General features: G+C 41.2%; 1 protein-coding gene across 2 annotated transcripts in view; it reads left to right on the top strand.

Moving 5' to 3' along the window:
* The window catches only part of SLC1A3 (solute carrier family 1 member 3), a 75,067-nt gene extending 55,723 nt beyond the window's left edge, over window positions 1-19,344 (top strand). For both annotated transcript variants that reach the window (XM_070519755.1, XM_014831246.3), the window contains exons 4-10: window positions 2,357-2,561; window positions 5,621-5,663; window positions 8,419-8,711; window positions 11,092-11,325; window positions 11,878-12,072; window positions 15,066-15,200; window positions 17,027-19,344. In XM_070519755.1, the coding sequence (XP_070375856.1) occupies window positions 2,357-2,561; window positions 5,621-5,663; window positions 8,419-8,711; window positions 11,092-11,325; window positions 11,878-12,072; window positions 15,066-15,200; window positions 17,027-17,231 (1,310 nt within the window). In that variant the 3' untranslated portion in view covers window positions 17,232-19,344. The remainder of the gene's footprint in view (window positions 1-2,356; window positions 2,562-5,620; window positions 5,664-8,418; window positions 8,712-11,091; window positions 11,326-11,877; window positions 12,073-15,065; window positions 15,201-17,026) is intronic.
* Window positions 19,345-19,557: the final 213 nt, after the last annotated feature.

The raw sequence follows: 19,557 nt of genomic DNA, 5'->3' as shown, positions 1-19,557 counted from the left end.
GGCACATTGTTAAAAAAATGCCTCAGTGGTTGTCTTCAGCTATTTCAGAGTTAGGAAGTATGGAGAAAATACTTTCAGATTGGCTTTCATTAAAAAAAAAGAAGAAAAAACCACGCACCTATAAACTTTGCTTCCTAGAATTGATGGCCTGTGGCTGTGGATTCTGAGACAACTTCCCCCATCCATGGTCCCCGTGGTGGGAGGGAGGGAGATTGAAGCCTCCTCCTGTGTTTGCCACTTCCGTTTCAGTGCTCTGCCTTGACCACTTAGCACTCTCTCTGAATAGCCATAGGTCGAGAATAGTGGGCAAGAGCGTCAGAGAAGAGTTGGCGTGAGAACGGAACACACCACAGAATAGAAGGCGAGAGGGAAAGAAAGCATCTCGGAGGAAGAAAATACTGCTGCCCGGTACCCCCTAGCAGAGATATCCGGCCTCTTGTGCCCACACCACTCACCCGCCGAAGAATTGCAGGCTTCAGTGGTGACAAGCTCAGGCAATGATGGGCAAGAGAGTGGGCCCCTTCTGAGAGGAATTATTTCAATCACTGGAAAGCCAAGATATTTTGAGATGTGACTCAGATCTGAGGATGAAAATGAGGGGATGGGACACGATGAGAACAGACTAGCCCATTTTTAATGTTGGGGAAGTGTTGAAGCGGCACCATCCCAGTAAATGGATACTTAACCCTGGGTTTCAAGAAACCCAGGGCAAGGATAAAAGAAGCTAAGCTCGTGTATCAAAGCCAAAGTTGGCCTCCTCTTTTGTGGGAGCTGCAATTGGTTTTCTCAAGGGCAGAAAGTACACTAAAATTGTTATTATTTTACTATTGTAAAATTAGTGTACTAAAATAAAAGTACACTAAAAATAGTTACACAAGATCTGAGTTCAAGTTCCCACTCCATTTTACTTACTGTTAACTAAAACCTTACACTGTTACTTAAGTGTTTTGCAATCTGCCTTATAGGTTCTTGTTAAAAATAAGAACATAACAGGTACTAAGTATATGCTTATTGTGAAAATTATGAATGATACGATTCAAATACAAATGAAATTATAAATTGAAGGTCCTGGCTTCAGTTCCCATCTAAACTCGTTACCTTTGTATCAAGATTTTTGGGCAAACGCAGCCAGTTAGCTGGCAATCTTGGACACCATTATTTTTCAATACCTTACTCTAAATGTGTTGGTATGAACAGGATCACTACCTAAATATTAAATTACTATTAGAATCTGACACTAATATTGAAATACAATGTATCCTTTTAATACACTTATAGAAGCACAATTTTAAGTAGAAAAGAAAATAGTCCAATTAACTATAATTGGATTATACTGTGATGGGATTTTAGAGTTTCAGTGGGATTAAGGAGGAGAAAGAACACAAAAAGTGAAGAAATAGCTGATGGAAGAGAAGAACCCATATTATCGTAGATAATCTAATCTTTTGAGAGTTTTGTGTCATTTCTGATTTTTTTCCATCCCAAGAAGCATTGAGATGTGCTCCATTTGCTAGAGCAGTTAGGGAAATGTTAAAAGTCATGCCTCCGTTCTTACCTAAGAGAACACCTTGCCTGAGGTAGACTTTGAAGATGTCCTAAGAACGAAGGGAAGAAGAATGTTTGACGTGAGATGAGGTACTCCAGGCCTTGGGAACAGGTGGAGGAAGGCAGGTGCAAAAAGGGGAAGAACTGCACCAAAATAATTCTTTTTTAAAAATTTTGATGAGATGAGAGAAATGAAACCGCAGAGAAGCTATTTGAGAACTTTGGCTTTATATACCTCAAATGCATATTGAAAATAAATCAGTAGGTGATCAGAACAATAGCTGAAATTTCACATTAAAAACATCAAAAAAAGATTCCCGAGTACATGTATAAAACAATAATCCTTTTAAAAGAATTGAATGGCAGTTAGTCTGTGTGAGTCACCACAGTGCTTGAACTTGAAATATGCTTAGATTATCCTGCTAGAAATTTTTTTTAAGTATCTCTTTTTACACACACACAGAGTACTCACTATTCACACTCATAGCTTCCAGCTAGTAGTAAACCAGGAAGGAACTTGATTACCCTTTCAAACCATTAGAGGGCCACAGGAAATCAACTCTTGGGACGGAAAAGCGTGATCACATGTTTGCTGACACAGCTGATACCTAGCCATTCGATGGCTTTTTCTCTTCACCTTTTGTGATGCCCTGATTAAATTTGGTGCAAAGTTCTCACATCATCTATAAAATCCCATTGCCGGGTGGGCTGAGGGTGTGGGAGTGTAGACGGAAATACTATTCCCATTACCTTCCACTGAGAATTCCCTGGACTGACTTCCTGAAAATCTCCTTCTGTTTACCTTCACCAGGAATGGCGGCCCTAGATAGTAAGGCATCAGGGAAGATGGGAATGCGAGCTGTAGTCTATTACATGACTACGACCATCATTGCCGTGGTGATTGGCATAATCATTGTCATCATCATCCATCCTGGGAAGGGCACAAAGGAAAATATGCACAGAGAAGGCAAAATTGTACAAGTGACAGCTGCAGACGCCTTCCTGGACTTGATCAGGTATGTCCTTGCAAGCCCGTCCTTTGGGTATATTTTGACCACCCAACCCCTCTTGTTTTGAGGAGCTAATCAAACTCCGGAAGAGATGTCCAAATGAACGAGCCTTACCAGGCTCGAAATGAAAATTATATCTTTACTTCTTTCTGATAGAAATTAAAGGATCCATTTTCTCATCTCATGTAAAAGAGGTGAGAAGAGCAAGGAAAGGATATAGATTTTGAGAGCCTTGCTTTTCGGATTCGGAATCTGATCACTCAGTTCTCCTCTCAACTGTGCAGCTCGCCTTAGAATATTAATAATTCTTTTTTTTTTAATTGGCATCTAAGCTAACAGCTATTGCCAATCTTCTTTTTTTTTTTTTTTCCTGCTTTTTCCCCCAAATCCCCCCAGTACATAGTTGTATATTTTAGTTGTGGGTCCTTCCAGTTGTGGCATGTGGGACACCACCTCAATGTGGCCTGACGACCGGTGCCATGTCTGTACCCAGGATCCGAACTGGCGAAACCCTCAGCTGCCAAAGCAGAGCTCACGAACTTAACCACTCGGCCACGGGGCTGGCCCTAATAAATCTTGACTGACTTTTCTCAAGTCTTGCTCTTTAAGGCTAGTTTTTATTCAAGTATAGCCAGTTCATTAGATCCTTCTGATTTGGGACTTGTGATCTGTATCATCATCCGTTATACACAACAATTTATTTCCAGAAGGGACTTTAGAGATTGTCTGGTCATGCCTGGTCCAAGGTTTTCCTTTTGTACTACTTCTGAAGAAAGGTTTTGGCAAATCAGTAATGAAAGATTGAAGGATGGCTTCTTTACCATTGTTTTATGTACAAATCATACACTGATTACAAATGACTCTTATCTAAGACTTGAAGCAGAGTTGGTGATGGAGAGGGTCTTACACAGACCTATGAAGTAAGCTAAAGTTTGCTGCTGGCACCTTCCTGCTTGCTCTGTCTACACCCCTGCCCTTGCATCAGTCAGGTCCTGGCAGAAAGCATATTGCATTTCCAAAAGGATCATTGAAAAGGGTTTGCAAAGGTGTGAGCAGAGTTAAGGGAACCTACAAAGGATGGTGAGGCACCAGGGAACTAATAGCAATAGGATACTGTTTTGTTACCACCCCTAGCTCTGAGGGGGGAAAGAAGGAGCTGTTACTGGAACTCAGGAAGAGCTGTGGCCTTGGGAAAGGGCCATGAGGATAGGAACTATAGCTCTAATTTGGAGGGAGAGAGCTGGAAGAATATATCCATCCACTCCCTGTCCCTCTACCATGTGATCTTTCAGTGCATCCCACAGGACAAACCCAACAGGAAGCCAGAAGGCGAGAGAACCCACAGGCTACAGTCCAAAGGTCAGCCTCCCAGGGTGCAGAGCAAGATGGAGAGTAGATCTAGAAGGACAAATGGAAGCTATCCCAGCTCAGGCCTCTAGATTCCCCACCTGCTTAGCATTCTCCTACCATATAACCCCACATAGCCTGTCTCCCCAAACCTAGCCCTTTCCTCCCTTCTTCACAACTTACTTGCAAAGTGACTCATTTGCCACTCCTAGATACCTGTTCTAAAGGATTCCCTTGATCATCTGGAAGAAACTCCTTCTAGGGACTTGACGCTCGCTACATGCCACGTCAAGGAATGGGTCTGTGGCAGGTAGATTCAAGAAAGATTTGGGCAAAAAATGTCTCTTCAGCAGCACCTCTCAATTCCCCCCACGGGTGACTTTGTATCATCTATATGTGAGCAGAGCCCAGCCCCACAGAGCCTTTTCTTGAAATGCTTTTTATGGAGTTAATCACAATTATCTGAAGATAGCAAACCACCCTATAACAGTGTTTCATACCAAGTTGTCACCCAATAACTGTGATTTTATTTAGTTCACACAATTAGTTAAGGCTTTTCCCTATGTTTCCATGAACTTTACCCTCAGGTAGTTTGGATTAGGGGTATTTTATTATATTCTGTTTCTGTATAATTTCTACTCCTTGTTTGAAGAATTGAGATCTTGTCATTCCCAGTCTGGTTGATCCATCACAGCGCCGGGTGTTTCTGCTCTTCCTTGCCCCAGGGACCTGTATGACTAACCTGCCCCGAACAGTCACTTGACTTGAGCATTTTATCAAGGTTTATGGAAACAGACCATAGAGCATGAATGGGAAGGAAAAGGAAGCAGGATGGTCTAGGCAGGAGGAAGAAAGAAACAAGAGTTTATAACCTTAAAATGTGACTTTGATAGCATACAACTGCTGGAATCTCAGGCTCTGCAGCTGCCTGGGTCCTGTCTCCTTCTCCTGTAGTCTTCAATCTTGGAGCCCTAATGATAGTTTAATTCAATCTCATCTTTAACAGATGAGTCATCTGAGACCTAAATGGGTGCCACGACTTGGCCAAGGTCACACAGCTGGTTAGTTAGAGACTCCCCAACTAAAGTGTTGCCACTTATCTCCCCACTCCCCCGTAAACTCAAACACTGCTCTGAGGAGGTGACAAACCCTGCCACATGGGCCTCAAGTTCAAATGTTGTGGGCCATCTCCCCAGTGGTCACCAAAGAGCCTCAGAAGCTCCAGCAATTCAGAGTCAATATTCTATCCCCCAGAAAACCTTAGAGAGGACTTCGTGGAAAACAAAATTCCACATGGCAACTATGACATTTGGTTCATAACACTTGGTCCCTAGACACATGGCACAATACCAAAATGGCTACTATTGAATAATGCTTCAGTTAACCAGAATGCTTTTGACAAAAGGCATTTCTAGTCTCACTTTGGTGCTTCCCAGGAGCGGTGTTGGTGCTGTGATATCTGAACAAAAACATCCTATTGTCTGACAAGAGGTCAGATGAGTTGAATTTGGGACTTTCTAAAAAGTCTGAACTACATGGGCCACACTTAGGGATGACCATATGTCCCATTTCAAGTCATAAAATCCACCAAAACCTTTCTCTTTTTTCATTTGCTGGTTGGTTCAATTCAATCTTCACCTTAGACACAATGAAAAAATATTTAAGGAGCAAACTTATTCTTTGGGAAATTTTTCAAGTGACCATTATTTTCTTTGCAGGAATATGTTCCCTCCAAATCTGGTGGAAGCCTGCTTTAAACAGGTAAACATTCTACAGCCACTAATTCACCTTTGAAATTTTTCTTTGGCGTACCACAGAGTAGAACCCTCTTTTTTATTTTATTTTATTTTTTCCCATTTCTCTGCAATAAGAAACACTTCTCTTGCCAACCAGATAGAAAGTGCTAGGGTTTTCTGGGGAGTTCAGGACAGGAGGGGATGGGTGGGTCTAACCTTGTACTGAAGGCTTATTCGTTGCCAGACACTATATGTCTTGCATACAAGTAGCTCATTAAATCTCTGCTAATAATTAAGAAGGTTAATCAGGAGACTCCCTACCCCTCCCGGAGCCCACATCCCACATACAAAAGCCCACTAAGCAAGCAAACTCCAGTATCAGATACCTTTACAACTTGCTTTAAAGATCAGGGAGATTACTCGAGTTTCTGGGTTTGATTTTAAAAATCAATGGGTTGTTTTTTAAAAGTCTGCTAAGGGTCTTATGGATTTTCAAGGAGTAACCATATCAGAAAGGAATGGCATCATCATCTATTGAATGCCTGTTATGTGCCAGGCACTGTTTATATTTTGTCCTTACATAAATATGATGGATATCACTGTCTTCATTTCATTGATGAGGCAACTCATGTATGATAATTAGAGGGATTAGGTAACAGGCACAAGATCTCATAAGCAGTAAATGGCACACCCAGAATCCAAATCCATTGTGTTGGCTCCAAATCCTCTTTCTGCTCCTACCTTCTGCTTCCTAGAAAGGCATATCCAGGGTGCTGAGACCCCCACCTGGAGGCTATGGTGAGGTCCAGTTCCTTTTCGCCCCATATCCAAGTAACTCTTGGCTCTCTGTGTTATGTATGCAAATACATTTTACTATTAGGGGATAAAATTGGTAAAGTTCATTCTAACCTCACTTGAATAAAAAAGCGTTATTGCCTAATATATTAAAAGGAAAACAATTAAACCTTCTGGGTTAAATAATAGATCCCAAATATTTCTCCAGATGATGTCACTTCACCCTTGTCCTAAGTCCTTAACTCTTCTGCTTAGGATCTATAAAACAAATAAAACAAAGCCTCAACCTCATGGAGGACCAAGCTTTATGTCACCCTTTGTTTTTCCCTTTTTAAAAATTTTATTGACTATTTTTAATAGATAATGCATGCACACACTGCAAAATTCAAACAGAATCCTTTCTTTAAAAAAAAAGCCTAAGACGCCAAAATCTAACTTTCTTTATTCAAAAACAACTGTAACCATAAATAATCAGCCCCTTTCAATCTGACCAGCCAACCCCAGCACCATGGGGCTGACTATTCCAGTTAGTCAGCTGGCACTGGATAACGGCAAAAATGCTGATTTCTAGCAGCACTATGAAAAGTGCTAACTCAAGCAGATTTATTGTATTTGGTTTTGGATTGCATTTACAGGATTTTGAAGGAGAAGCTAATGTATCTTCCCAGATCTATTTGTCTGAGATCAGAGTGCAAACGAGGTTGCAGTTTCCGTGTAGGCTACAAACTATGTCTAAGGGGAAAGAGTTGGAGGCATAGGAAAAGCTAATCAAGATTGAAAATCTACCCTAGATAATCCATAATATGCATAAGCACCCCAATGGAATAGAGATTTGAGAGTTGACTGGAGTAAGAGACAAAGAGGCGCCTGTTCTTTTGTTACTTAAAATTACCAGCAGTACCCCTGATTATTCAGAGATGTGTCCACAGTATTGACAACTGGCTGAGTCCTTGTTTGGGAATAGTGGTTTCTCACTGGGCAAGAAAGTCTCCCATTTACCTTGGTAGAGAAATGACCCAGCACTTCATGTACAACTGGGTTTTCTTCCCCTAGACTCTAGATCCAGTCAACATCCATATGTTATTATTCTCTTTGATGCTTTGCTACCAGTAACATAAAGATGAAGAATCCTGCTCTCATTATAATCATAGAGGGGTGTGCTTAATTGTTTCATATGGCCACAATAAAATACTCAGCATCTTCTGCTTGGGGCATCCATGGGGAAAAGACCATTTCTTGAGTAAGAAGAGAAACTTTTCTATAGATTTGAGATATGGGTTGTCATCATCAACTATTAATCAAGCACCTATTCTTAAGAATTGATACTGTCAGGAATGCCTTGAAGACTGTTGTTTTGGGATTTTTCATTTTTAATATCTGTTGAAACTCCGACTAAGTCTAGTCCCTGAAGGGCTTTGTTAATTGAGCACCATCAGCCAACATTAGTACAGTACTTTAAAATTTTCAAGATATTCTCATGTATTTTGGTTTAATTTGATCATCACAATGACCCTGTGAGTTAGAACCAGCACAGTTATCTCTGTTTCACAGCTGTGGAATATGAGTAAAAGGCTGTTCAGTGATTTGAGCTTGATCCTATAGCATGATCCCATAGAGAGTAAATGGGCTATTGTGAGTATTTGGATTTACAGTTTTTCTAAAGCCCATTATAGTCATTTTATTAGGGGTTTCAGAAGAAAGCAAAAGCACGTGTATATGTTTAGTCCAACATCTTCACCTGATATTACTTTTCTATTACAATTTGTTCTATATTGAAGTGTGTATGTGTGTCTGTGCTGAGTAAGTAGTAGGGGTTTGTTGCAGATCAGATAGATGATTGATATATAGATAGACAGATACCTTCTACAACACTATTCTCTGAATACAAAGTAATGTATATCATTATAGTAAATTTGAATAACAGGAGAGTACAAAGAAGAAAACAAAAAGCACCTTTAATCTCTGTTGTACCTTGTCTTTTTCAGTTTAAAACAAACTATGAGAAGAGAAGCTTTAAAGTGCCCATCCAGTCCAATGAAACACTCCTGGGTGCTGTGATAAACAATGTGTCAGAGGCCATGGAGACTCTTACGAGGATCACAGAAGAGATGGTCCCAGTTCCAGGGTCTGTGAATGGGGTCAATGCCTTGGGACTAGTTGTCTTCTCCATGTGCTTCGGTTTTGTGATTGGAAACATGAAGGAGCAGGGGCAAGCCCTGAGAGAGTTCTTTGATTCTCTTAACGAAGCCATCATGAGATTGGTAGCAGTGATAATGTGGTATGTATTTCCATTTGCCATGTATGCTATGTACGAGATGCTTATTGCCAGCAACATGTGTTCTGTATTGAGGAAGATGCCCCCAGGCAGGATGCCCAGTTGCAGTGATCTCATTTGGGATAAGCACAAGAAAATCAATGACTTCCTGGGCCTATAGTGGCCTTGAACCTATCTGCTAGCCTCTCTTAATAAGTTTGCTTTCTTGTTTTTGAAAAGTGTCAGCTCCTTTACCCCAGTGCCAATGAGATCCCATTCTTCATTCCTCCATTTTATATCTATGTATTTATTCAATGAATATTTATTGATTGTCTACTATGTACCAAGCATATAGTACCAGGCACTGTGGATATAGCAATGAAGAAAACATACAAGGATGTCCTGAATCTTACATTCTTTTAAGGGAGACAGAAAATAAATGAATCAACCATATGTGTTAGTCACAAGTGCCATGAAAAATAAAATAAAATAAAACAGGTGGTGCATAAAGGCCTCTGAGGGGGTAGCATTTTTTGCTAAGATCTGAATGACCAGGAGAAGGCAGCCATACAAAGTGCCAAAAGAAGAATATTTCCAGTAGAGAGAAAAACAAACTTAGAGGCCTCTAGACCATCAGAAAAACACATCTCCACTCCTGTTTCAGCCCTAAGAAAGATATGTAAATGGCATTTCTGCTGCGTGCCTGAAGGACTCATGGGAAGTATTATAGAATGCCAAGCCACAATTTATAACCAAACTTCCTTCAAATAAAGTTGAGTGCCGGAGACAAAGGAAAAGACTAAATGCAAAGAGGAACACTGACCTTGGAAAGTAAACGCTCCCCAGCAGGGAAAGAACACTTTGGTTTAGGCCTTGTGTGGGAGTTGCTTTCCCTTTCTCCTTTATTTTTAATCCAGACTCCTTCTTGGCACCTGAGGCAGGAAGGCATCCATTTCTAAGAAAAGCACTCACCAACATGATTAAAAATATCCTTTGTCTTTATTGTCACTAAAGCCCAGAGAAATCTGTTTTCCAGGAGTTTGTACAAGATGGATATGAACTTGGGCACAAAGACTGATCAGAGTGTGGTCTCCACAGGAGCCCCCAGTTGAAATCCTGGGGGCCCTCCTTTGAAATCGTGGCAGGGCTGAAAGTGGACATTTATCTTCATATTATTAAAATGCCTCCACCTTTCACCTCTTTTATGAAAGAAGCCTATTCAGGGCCGCTGAATGAACCTCACATGTAGCTTTTCTAGTACATTCCCTTGCACTTCAACATTGAGTTATTACATTTCTGAAAACAGGTACTCCTATAATTTCCTGGCTTGTGTTTTTAAAGGACTTTTAAAAGGAGCATTGTGTTTTTCATTTTGAAATAAATCCTCCACAGTTCTCAGCAGACCCTTCTCCTTAAGGGGGATTGGCCTCTGTGTTTTTGGCCGTGTGAGTTAAGTTGTAGTTTACTGCACACATCAGACAAAGGGAGTTGAAAGCCAGCAGCGGGGCCTTTAAACCACCGGGGTTGTTTCAATGTGTACAAGTCATTTTGTGTCTCAGTTGTTCATTCTTGCCGAGTCTACAGGGGAACGATCACAAATGGCAGTAGCAGCCTGTGGGTAGTAACAACCTAATTAGAACCGCTATGTCCTGGTTGTGGTAGAACATACATGCAAGTTGTTCATTTTAATAGCTTTCACTTTATTTTACGGTTGCCTTCTATTTATGGCAAATGGTACTAGTTTTCCATTTGCACTATAACATAAAATTTCCTCTTAGAGTAAATTTATTTAAGTGAAAGAGTTGATTTGAAGACTACTACTAAGTAATGTTGTAAATGGTGTGTAATATGGGAAAAATAATGAAAGCGGTCCTTGGGTAAGAGAGCTGGCTGCAAATCTAAAACACTGAGACGGCGTTGTATGCATCTTGCTTTAACTTGGGAACTGGGCTCTGATGTGGGAAATGCTCCCGGAAGTCTGGATCCAGTGGATTCGCTGGTTCTGTGGATCCTGGCAGTTCAGAACGCTTAGCAAGGGAGCGGGAGGCTGGGGGAGTAGGTGGCATCTGAGGGTCAGAAAAGTGCCCCAGGTATGGCGAAAGGAGAGTTATCTAGGAAGAAAGAGGTGGATAACAGAACCTCTGTACCTGCCTTTTTTCACAGGTTTAGGAGGAAAAGGATTGTGACTTAGAGAAATTCTAAGTGAGAGGAGGCCTAATTCTGCTATATTTATATTTTAAAAAGAAAAGAAAGAACCTCACAGTTTCTACAAGTCCTGATAATATCCTGGGCAGGAAAGTTTGGAAATCAACTCTCTCTCACTTTTTCTTATCACTTGATAATTCCTGTGGAATAGCTTGTTGGAAATCAGACTTCCAATTGTGCGTGTGTTGCTTCTACATAGGTACGCCCCTCTGGGCATCCTCTTCCTGATTGCAGGGAAAATTGTTGAGATGGAAGACATGGGCGTGATTGGGGGACAGCTTGCCATGTACACAGTGACAGTCATCGTGGGCTTACTCATTCACGCAGTGATTGTCCTGCCCCTCCTCTACTTCTTGGTAACACGCAAAAACCCTTGGGTTTTCATCGGTGGCTTGCTGCAAGCACTCATCACGGCTCTGGGAACCTCTTCCAGGTGTGTATGTATGTGTGGTTTGCTCCTGTCAGAAAACGTATCTCAAACTCTACTTTGAACCAGAACCCTCAGGTTGGGGATAGGGAGAGGCATTTTTTCCAGGTTTTAAACTTTCAGGCGTATAAATTGGCTCTTTCACTTCTGATGTCAATCAGACCTATTTGGGATTCAGGGAATACCTGGCTATATACCCTTTTGGGGGGCAAAATGGAAATCAGCTGTCCTTTCCTGCCCCCTATCATCTCCCTCTTCCAGTTGACATTTGCCTGAGGGAGAGATGGCAGAGTGACTCAGCACAGGCTGTTTTGATGGAGCAATAATCATAAGTGATGCCTCTCGAAGGAACCCAGAAGCAGGAGAGCTGCCAAATGACCCAGTGAGGGGACCCACACTGTTCCTAATCCTGCTCCCCTATTTATACAAGTGCTGACTTAGTTCCCTTTAAATTGGCACATGGAAGAGGAAGGAACTCTCTGTCCAAAATGCCAAATGCACAGACACTGTCTGAACTATCAGGATGTCAGCTGACTTGCCCTACTTTACTATTCTCAGTTCCGCCACCCTACCCATCACCTTCAAGTGCCTGGAAGAGAACAATGGCGTGGACAAACGCGTCACCAGATTCGTGCTCCCAGTAGGGGCCACCATTAACATGGATGGAACCGCCCTCTATGAAGCTTTGGCTGCCATTTTCATAGCTCAAGTTAACAACTTTGAACTGAACTTTGGACAGATTATTACCATCAGGTACAAGGAAAGTTCTACATAACTTCTTCTTAAGAATGACTTTAAACAATGAGATGGTGATCAGGGATTGAGTGAAGAAACTGGTTGGGAAGGCGATCAGAGAGAAGCAGGAGGTTGGGGTTTGTGGGAATAGTTTTATTTTTGATATTTAGATATTTTTATTAGTTTTTTAAAAAATACAGATGTGCACATTCACTAATAACAAAATTGTAATAATATGAAAGTATATAAAGTAAAAAGTGAAACTTGCCTGCCACCATCACACCCATTTTCCTATAGGTGGCTGCTGTTAATTTGAGTGTGTAAAGACTCCTTCCAATGCATAGACACACACGCTTTTTTTCATAATTAAGGAAATCATACCATACATACTGCTTGCCACTTGATTGATCTGCTTACTTATCAATATACCATCTAAAAATATATCTAGCTCATTCTTTTTAAAATCTGCAGTATACATAGTATGGATATTTCTCTTTTCACAAATGTTAGCTTGTACTTCAATTTCAAAAGGCATTAAAATATGTTAGCTTTTATTGACAGTTGGAAAACAAAAATACACTTGACAAACTAGATTAACATTTTCTTTTGGGTTAATTTTTGGGCAGCATAAAATAGATGAAAGACCACACTGACAAATAGGTTGCGAATTTGATTTTGGTGGACTATTTTGTGTGTGTCTGTGGACTATCTTTTTAACTATTATATTTGAGGTGTCTAGTGAAAGGTAATTTTCCTTCCCATGCCTTCCCCTGATCTCTTCCTTTCCTTCTCCAGAGGCAACCACTGTTACTTGGTAGTTTCTTTTGTATGTTTCTAGAGATAGTCCACGCACATGCACAACAGATCAGTGAGTAAGTATAATGGAAACTTTAGGCCTCACATCCAGAGCAGACCCTACTCTTCATTGTGTTCATGTACGTTTTAATTATCGTTAGCAATTTCTTTTTGAGATCAAAATAAGTCCAATTTTTTTAATTCTTTCAAAACTTTTTATTATAAAAATTATCTTACATATAGGAAAGTTGAAAGAATACTATAACAAACACCCTCTACCTAGATCCAACAATTGTTAACTTTTTGCCATTTTTTCTCGTCCTTCCTCTCTTTCTGTTCCTCTGCCTTCATGACATTTCACTGGTACATAATTCAGTATACATTTCCTAAGAATAAGGGTAGTTTTCTACATAACTACAAAAATAAGAATCTTAGAAATGCTTCCAGAATATCCAGTCTATAGTCAAATTTCCCCAGTTGTCCCAAAAATATCCTTCATAGCTTTTTCCCCAGACCAAGATCAAATCTAGATTTATGGCTTGCATTTGGTTTTTATGTCACTTTAGTCTTTTTGAATCTCTATCAGCTTCCTCACATTTTTTTGTATGTGTGTATGTTTATTTAGTTACAGGGGCCAGCCCGGTGGCGCAGCGGTTAAGTACACATGTTCCACTTCGGCGGCCCAGGGTTCGCCAGTTCAGATCCTGGGTGCGGACATGGCACCGCTTGTCAAGCCATGCTGTGGCAGGCGTCCCACATATAAACTAGAGGAAGATGGGCACAGATGTTAGCTCAGGGCCAGTCTTCCTCAGCAAAAAGAGGAGGATTGGCAGCAGTTAGCTCGGGGCTAATCTTCCAACAAAAAGAAATAAGTTACGTTAGACTCTATATATGTTTTGTATTATTGGGAAATGAAACTAGTTGTAGGATGCTTTGGGGTAAAAAAAGATGAAGCTGATCATGGCCAGAGGTGACTGGCCTGGGGGTTCTGGGAGCCCCAGGCCCAGTCTGGCTCCTCTGGGGCTGAGAGATGAGTGTCTCGGCTCACTTATAACCTATTCCTGGGCATACCTCAGCATACTGCTTGAAAAACCCTGAGTTATGAAAAAGCTTCAGTTTCATGTGACAGAGTTAAAAAATAATAATAACAATAACAATGACTTAACCAAGATAGAACTGCCCTTCTGTCACCTGGAGCACCTCTGTTCCACAAAGCCTCGAGGTTGGTAGGTGTTCTACAGTGTGAGGGACCAAAGCTTGTGGTTTCCATCATCCCTGGGGTGTTGCCCTCATCCAGGTGGTCCAAGATAGCTCACCACCACCTCCAAATTTTAGCCAGTGGGAAGAGGAGGAGTGACACAGCCTACAAGTTGCTTGATCACTTTCGTCCACGTATCATTGGCCAGAACTTAGTCTAAGCTCCAAGGGAGGCTAGGAAATACAGTCTTCATTCTGAGCAGCCACATTCCAGCTAAAAATTCTAGTACCAGAGAAGGAGAACAACATGGGGGAGCCATGAACAGTCTCTGCCACAGACTTAGTACTTTATGCATGCCACTTTATACCTAGGTAATATTTTACCATTTCTAAAACATTTTCACATTCTCACATGCCCCTATCAACTAGGCATTTAACAAACTCAGTCGCAGACAGGTTATGTGTCTTACAAACCAGGTCCACACAGCCTCCAGAAAAAAATATTTATAGTGCTAGAGAACTTTGTTCATAAATCATTTTGCTTCTAAATTAATAGATTTGATTTCTTTTCTGACCACATTAATCATGCAAGTTCAGTATCTTGACAATCCTCCACTTAGATAGAGGTATGGTAAGAGACAAATTGTTATTGTAACTATACAGCATTTTAGACCTTACAAAGTACTTTCAGGTACATGAGAAAGTATATAGCCACCAATTTCTTCATTCAAAAATGGCTGTAATAATAGGAGCAACTACCTAAGGGTTGTTGTAAGGATAAAATGAGATAAGCCATGCTTGGTATGTCAGACAGCACATAATACACACTTGATGAATATTAGCTAATATGATTATAAGCTCAATGGGTGTTTTACAATCTCTTTTGCATTTTTCTAAAGCACAGCCTCTTCTGTTAACTTGGCAAGTCAGGCATTGCCGCCAGGCATGTTTTGTAGGGTATACTCTGTATTAGGGGAGATTTGTACGAATGTTTTCTGTTTCGGAACTTCTTTTAACAGCATCACAGCCACAGCTGCCAGTATCGGAGCAGCTGGGATTCCTCAGGCGGGCCTGGTCACCATGGTCATCGTGCTGACATCCGTGGGCCTGCCCACCGACGACATCACGCTCATCATTGCAGTAGACTGGTTCCTGTGAGTATGCTCCAATGCATCCCCGCTTGCTGTCGCGGGGCCCCCTGCTGTCATTCTAGGGCGCCAGGCAGCCTGGCACAGCTGCCAAAAGAGCTCCGAGAAGAGGGGCAGCTTGGCCTGTAATTTGTCCTCATTGCCTGCCTGATCCCTGCCCTTATCTGGAGAGCAAGCCCCAGACACCGTCACATTCACTCCCTTATCAGCCTGTGGGGCACATCTGGCTGCTACACTCCTCACTCCATAAAGCTATTCAGGGATTGGGAAACCCGCTGTCTGCACAGTCAACATAAATCAGCAAGGCTATTTCTGAATTGCACAACACAACCCATGGTGGCTGGAACAGAACTGCAGGCCTCCCGTGCTGGCTCAGGCCCTTCCTCTTTGTGCTTCCCATTCCAATAGCATAATGCAGCACACACGTCCCATCTGATCCCAACAGGGAGAGGGGGCGTGCAGACAGCAGGAAGAGAGCTAGCGTCATTGCATGGAATTGATTTTTGGCACTGGGGAAAGTTCCAAGGAAACTACGCTCCACACACTCAGACCCTGACCTCTAGGGCCCATCCCTCTGCCCTTTTCCCTCACCTTTCCAGCTGACATCCTCTGCCTCTTTTCTCTCACAAGCTCCCTTCCACTTTCAAAAACTTTCTCCCCAGGATGCCAAAAGTGAATGCATAGAACACAGAAGGTGCTGGAGTCAACGTATGTTGACTTCAGTAGATCTAATGACCATGGGGAGTCCGACAGTGAGCTCAAGGCATGATATGTGGGGCGAGGGTAATCAGTGGAGAGCAGGGGTTCCACACTCACTTGGATCTGTGTTTGTCTCCCTTCCCTGTGTGACACTGGGCAGGTTACCCAACCACCATGTTTCCTCCTCTGTAAAATGGGAACATCAATGTCATCTACCTCCTGGTGGTGCTGTGACGATTAAATGCAGTGATGCATGGAAAGCATTCACCCCACTGTCTAGCCCTCAGTCAGCACTCAACCAATGTGAGCACTTTATGGTATAAAGCTGGGCTTCTTAAAGTGTTTAGTCTCAGGACTCGTTTACACTTGAAAATTATTGAAGATTCAAAAAGCTTTTATGTGTGTGAGTTCTATCTGCCAATATTTATCGCATGAGAAAAACTTAGAAATGTTTAAAATTGCAATTTCACTTAAAGGTTACAATATTAAATTCATTACATGTTAATATAAATAACATTTTTATGAAAAAATACCATTTCCCAAACCAAAAATTTAAGGGAAAGAATGATATCATTTTACATTTTTGCAAATCTCCTTCATGTCTGGCTTAATGCAAGACAGCTGGAGTTTCCTATTTGCTTCTGCTTTCAATCTGTTGTGATATCTTTCGTGTTCTGTTTTAATCTTTGCAAAACTCCACTATACATTCATAAGAAAATGAGAGTGAAAGGGGCACATAATGTCTTAGCATTGTTTTGAAAATAGTTTTGACCTCAGGGAACCCCCAGGGGTCCCTGGACCACACTTTGGGAACTGCTGGAATAAAGAAAGGTGAGTCATGGAAAGAGAATCAAAGGGAAATTTTAAATAAAAGGAGAAAAGGAAGGGTCATTCCCCACTGTTGGTACTCTTAACTAGTAACCAAAAAGTCATAATCTTTATGTCCTTATAACTTTTAATAATTACTATTATAAACCTGATAAGTCTGTTATGTAATCATGCAGTTGGTGGATACACCAAGCAGAATTTTAAGAGATACCTCCAAAGACTTAGCCAATGGTTCAAAATCTGAGCTGAAATCACATGATGTTCATCGGAGCCTCGTTTTTCCTTCCTCCCCACCCTCCCCGCAGGGACCGTCTCCGCACCACCACCAATGTGCTGGGAGACTCACTTGGAGCTGGCATTGTTGAGCACTTGTCACGACATGAACTGAAGAACCGAGATGTTGAAATGGGTAATTCAGTGATTGAAGAGAATGAAATGAAGAAACCATATCAGCTGATTGCCCAGGAAAGCGAGACTGAAAAACCCATTGACAGTGAAACCAAGATGTAGACAACAAAGAAAACGCTTTCTTGAGCACCAGGTGTTTGAAAACCATTATGAAATGTTTCCATCTTGTTCCAACTCATTCTCTCCAGTAAACCCCTTACTTCCCTTTGCCTCTCTACTCTGATAGGATTGGGAAATATTCATCCAAAAACAAGGGAGGATCTTGTGGCGGCCAAAATCTGTAGTTTTCATCCCACATTTGAAATTTTTGAGTCATTTCGTGTTAGTCTTATCTCATAAGGTACAGAGATCAAAAATAGTCTTGATCAGATCTTAGAAGTTTATGTGGCACACAATCCTGTAAATGTGATTTTTTTAAGTAAGTTAAAGAGTCAAACAAAGAGTAGGCTAAAAACATGTTTTTAAGTCAACTTTCAAAACTTAAAAATCCTTCAGAATACAATTCAATTTTAGCATCCAAATGAAACAACTTGATAAACTACAATCAATTGTCAGTTGGATAGTAGAAGGGTTTTTTCCCCTTACCGTTCTGATTTGTGTCCTTATCTTATTAGTAGCAGGACAACATGAATACACACCCAACACAGCTGTGAGGAGGCACATAAAGTGAAATTTCCCTGTGGCCGTGGGCAAGTTCCATCTCATCTCTAGGCCTCAATATTCTCATCTCTAAAAGGAATGAGTTCCCTAGATGCCTTTATGGCCTCTTCTGGCCCACGCATGCTGTGGCGTTGTGAACGAGCCTGCCCTCTATTTCCCTCGGAACATCCTGTAGCAAGTATCATTCCAGGGACTGTGGGACTTTCAGAAAGGACATTTATTGGGAAGGAACATTCCCAAGTAGGAGCGGGATGGCTGTGAGGTTTACCAGGTCCTGTGTCCAAAATGTCACTTATACAAGTCACAGGGCTGGAGGCTATCCCAGGAGTGGAATTATTCATGAAACACTGCTCAGTTCTTCCCAACAGGGGAAGTATTCCCTTCTTCCCTACTCTTCCCAAACTGAAGGGACTGCTCTGGGAAGGCTGTCTCCCACCACTCCTCCACTGAGGCTAGGCTTTTAAAAAATAAAATGTAAGACTAGCAACTAGCAAGGGTGCTCATGGTCTTACTGTGGAACACTAAAGAGCTGGCTAGGAAAGAGTGGAGCACGGTTGACTTTATAAAGAGAGGATTTTAAAACACCAAGATTATGGGTCATCTTTAAGGAAGAATAATAAAAAAAGGGGAGGTTCATTTTTTTAAAACCAGAAACGTTTTTTTCTCTTCAGTTCAAAATTATTCCCCAAGGAAGTCTGCATATCAAAATAAAAGGTTACTTCTTATATAGTTTAAACAAGTCAAATGAATGAGCTCTCTCTCTTATAGAGGTCTGTGAGCTGGGTGGGTGGTCTCTTATTTGAAAAGGCTTTTGACTATACTCAAAAGTTGTTAGAATGAGAGAAACAAGATATTTCTTTGTGTGAAATTCCACTTCTCAAGTCATTCAAAACCTTCAGCTGGAGTGGAGTTTGGTTTTGTTTTGTTTATGTCCCTGAGAGAAATGGTGGAAGATGAATCAGTATGAAGACATTGTCACTGTGGTTCCAAGAGAAAAACAGCAGGGGCGTTAGTTTCAATCGAGGCAGCTCCCAAGTTTAAAGATTAGTTTTGTAGCCCCTAAGGAGTATCCAGTCAAAGACGCAGAGGGGGAGCTGTCGGACAGTACCAGCTACGGTTTGAGTTTCTGACGGAAAATGGTGAAAAATTGACTTAATTATGCTAACAGACTGAAATCTAGGCGTACGTCCTCTGATATACAACTAGAGATATTTTTATAGAGATCCTGAGCATTATGTGTGTACAAAAGTTAACGTTAGGCTGTGGTGGAGTAACCATTTAATGTCAAGGCTCTATTTGGGAAATACACTACAAGTTAAGGTACATGGCTGTCATCTTATGACACCAATAGAGCAAAAATTAACCATGTCAAATTAATTCTGTTACACAATGTGATCTTTTTTTATACTAACCATTTCTGGTGGAAAGCAGGTCTTCTAGGATGATCCTCTCGCCAGCCCATCACAGGCTCTGCATGTCTATGCACCCAGTGTGGACTGAGAAGTGTTACTTTGTAGATGTATTTTCAATAAAGAAAAAAATTAGTTTTACATTATACCTTTGCATGTTGTTGTTATTCTTCTCCCTGAAGGAGAATTAATTTTTCATTTGTGAAATTATTGCAGTGAGCTCAGGGCAATGCTTAGGAAGAATACCATGCAGATGTTTTTAGATTTTACTAGGTAAAATCTTGGAAGGACCAGCTCGGGGAGCTGGCCACAAGAAAATAAATAAGGACGAGCTCTCCCTGCCCAATTCCTAGGAATGG

This window comes from Equus asinus, chromosome 10 (assembly GCF_041296235.1).
Source record: "Equus asinus isolate D_3611 breed Donkey chromosome 10, EquAss-T2T_v2, whole genome shotgun sequence".
In the NCBI taxonomy this organism is placed as follows: domain Eukaryota; kingdom Metazoa; phylum Chordata; class Mammalia; order Perissodactyla; family Equidae; genus Equus; species Equus asinus.
The sequence above is the reverse complement of the archived record's forward strand: the minus strand, read 5'-3'. Positions and strand labels throughout refer to the sequence as shown.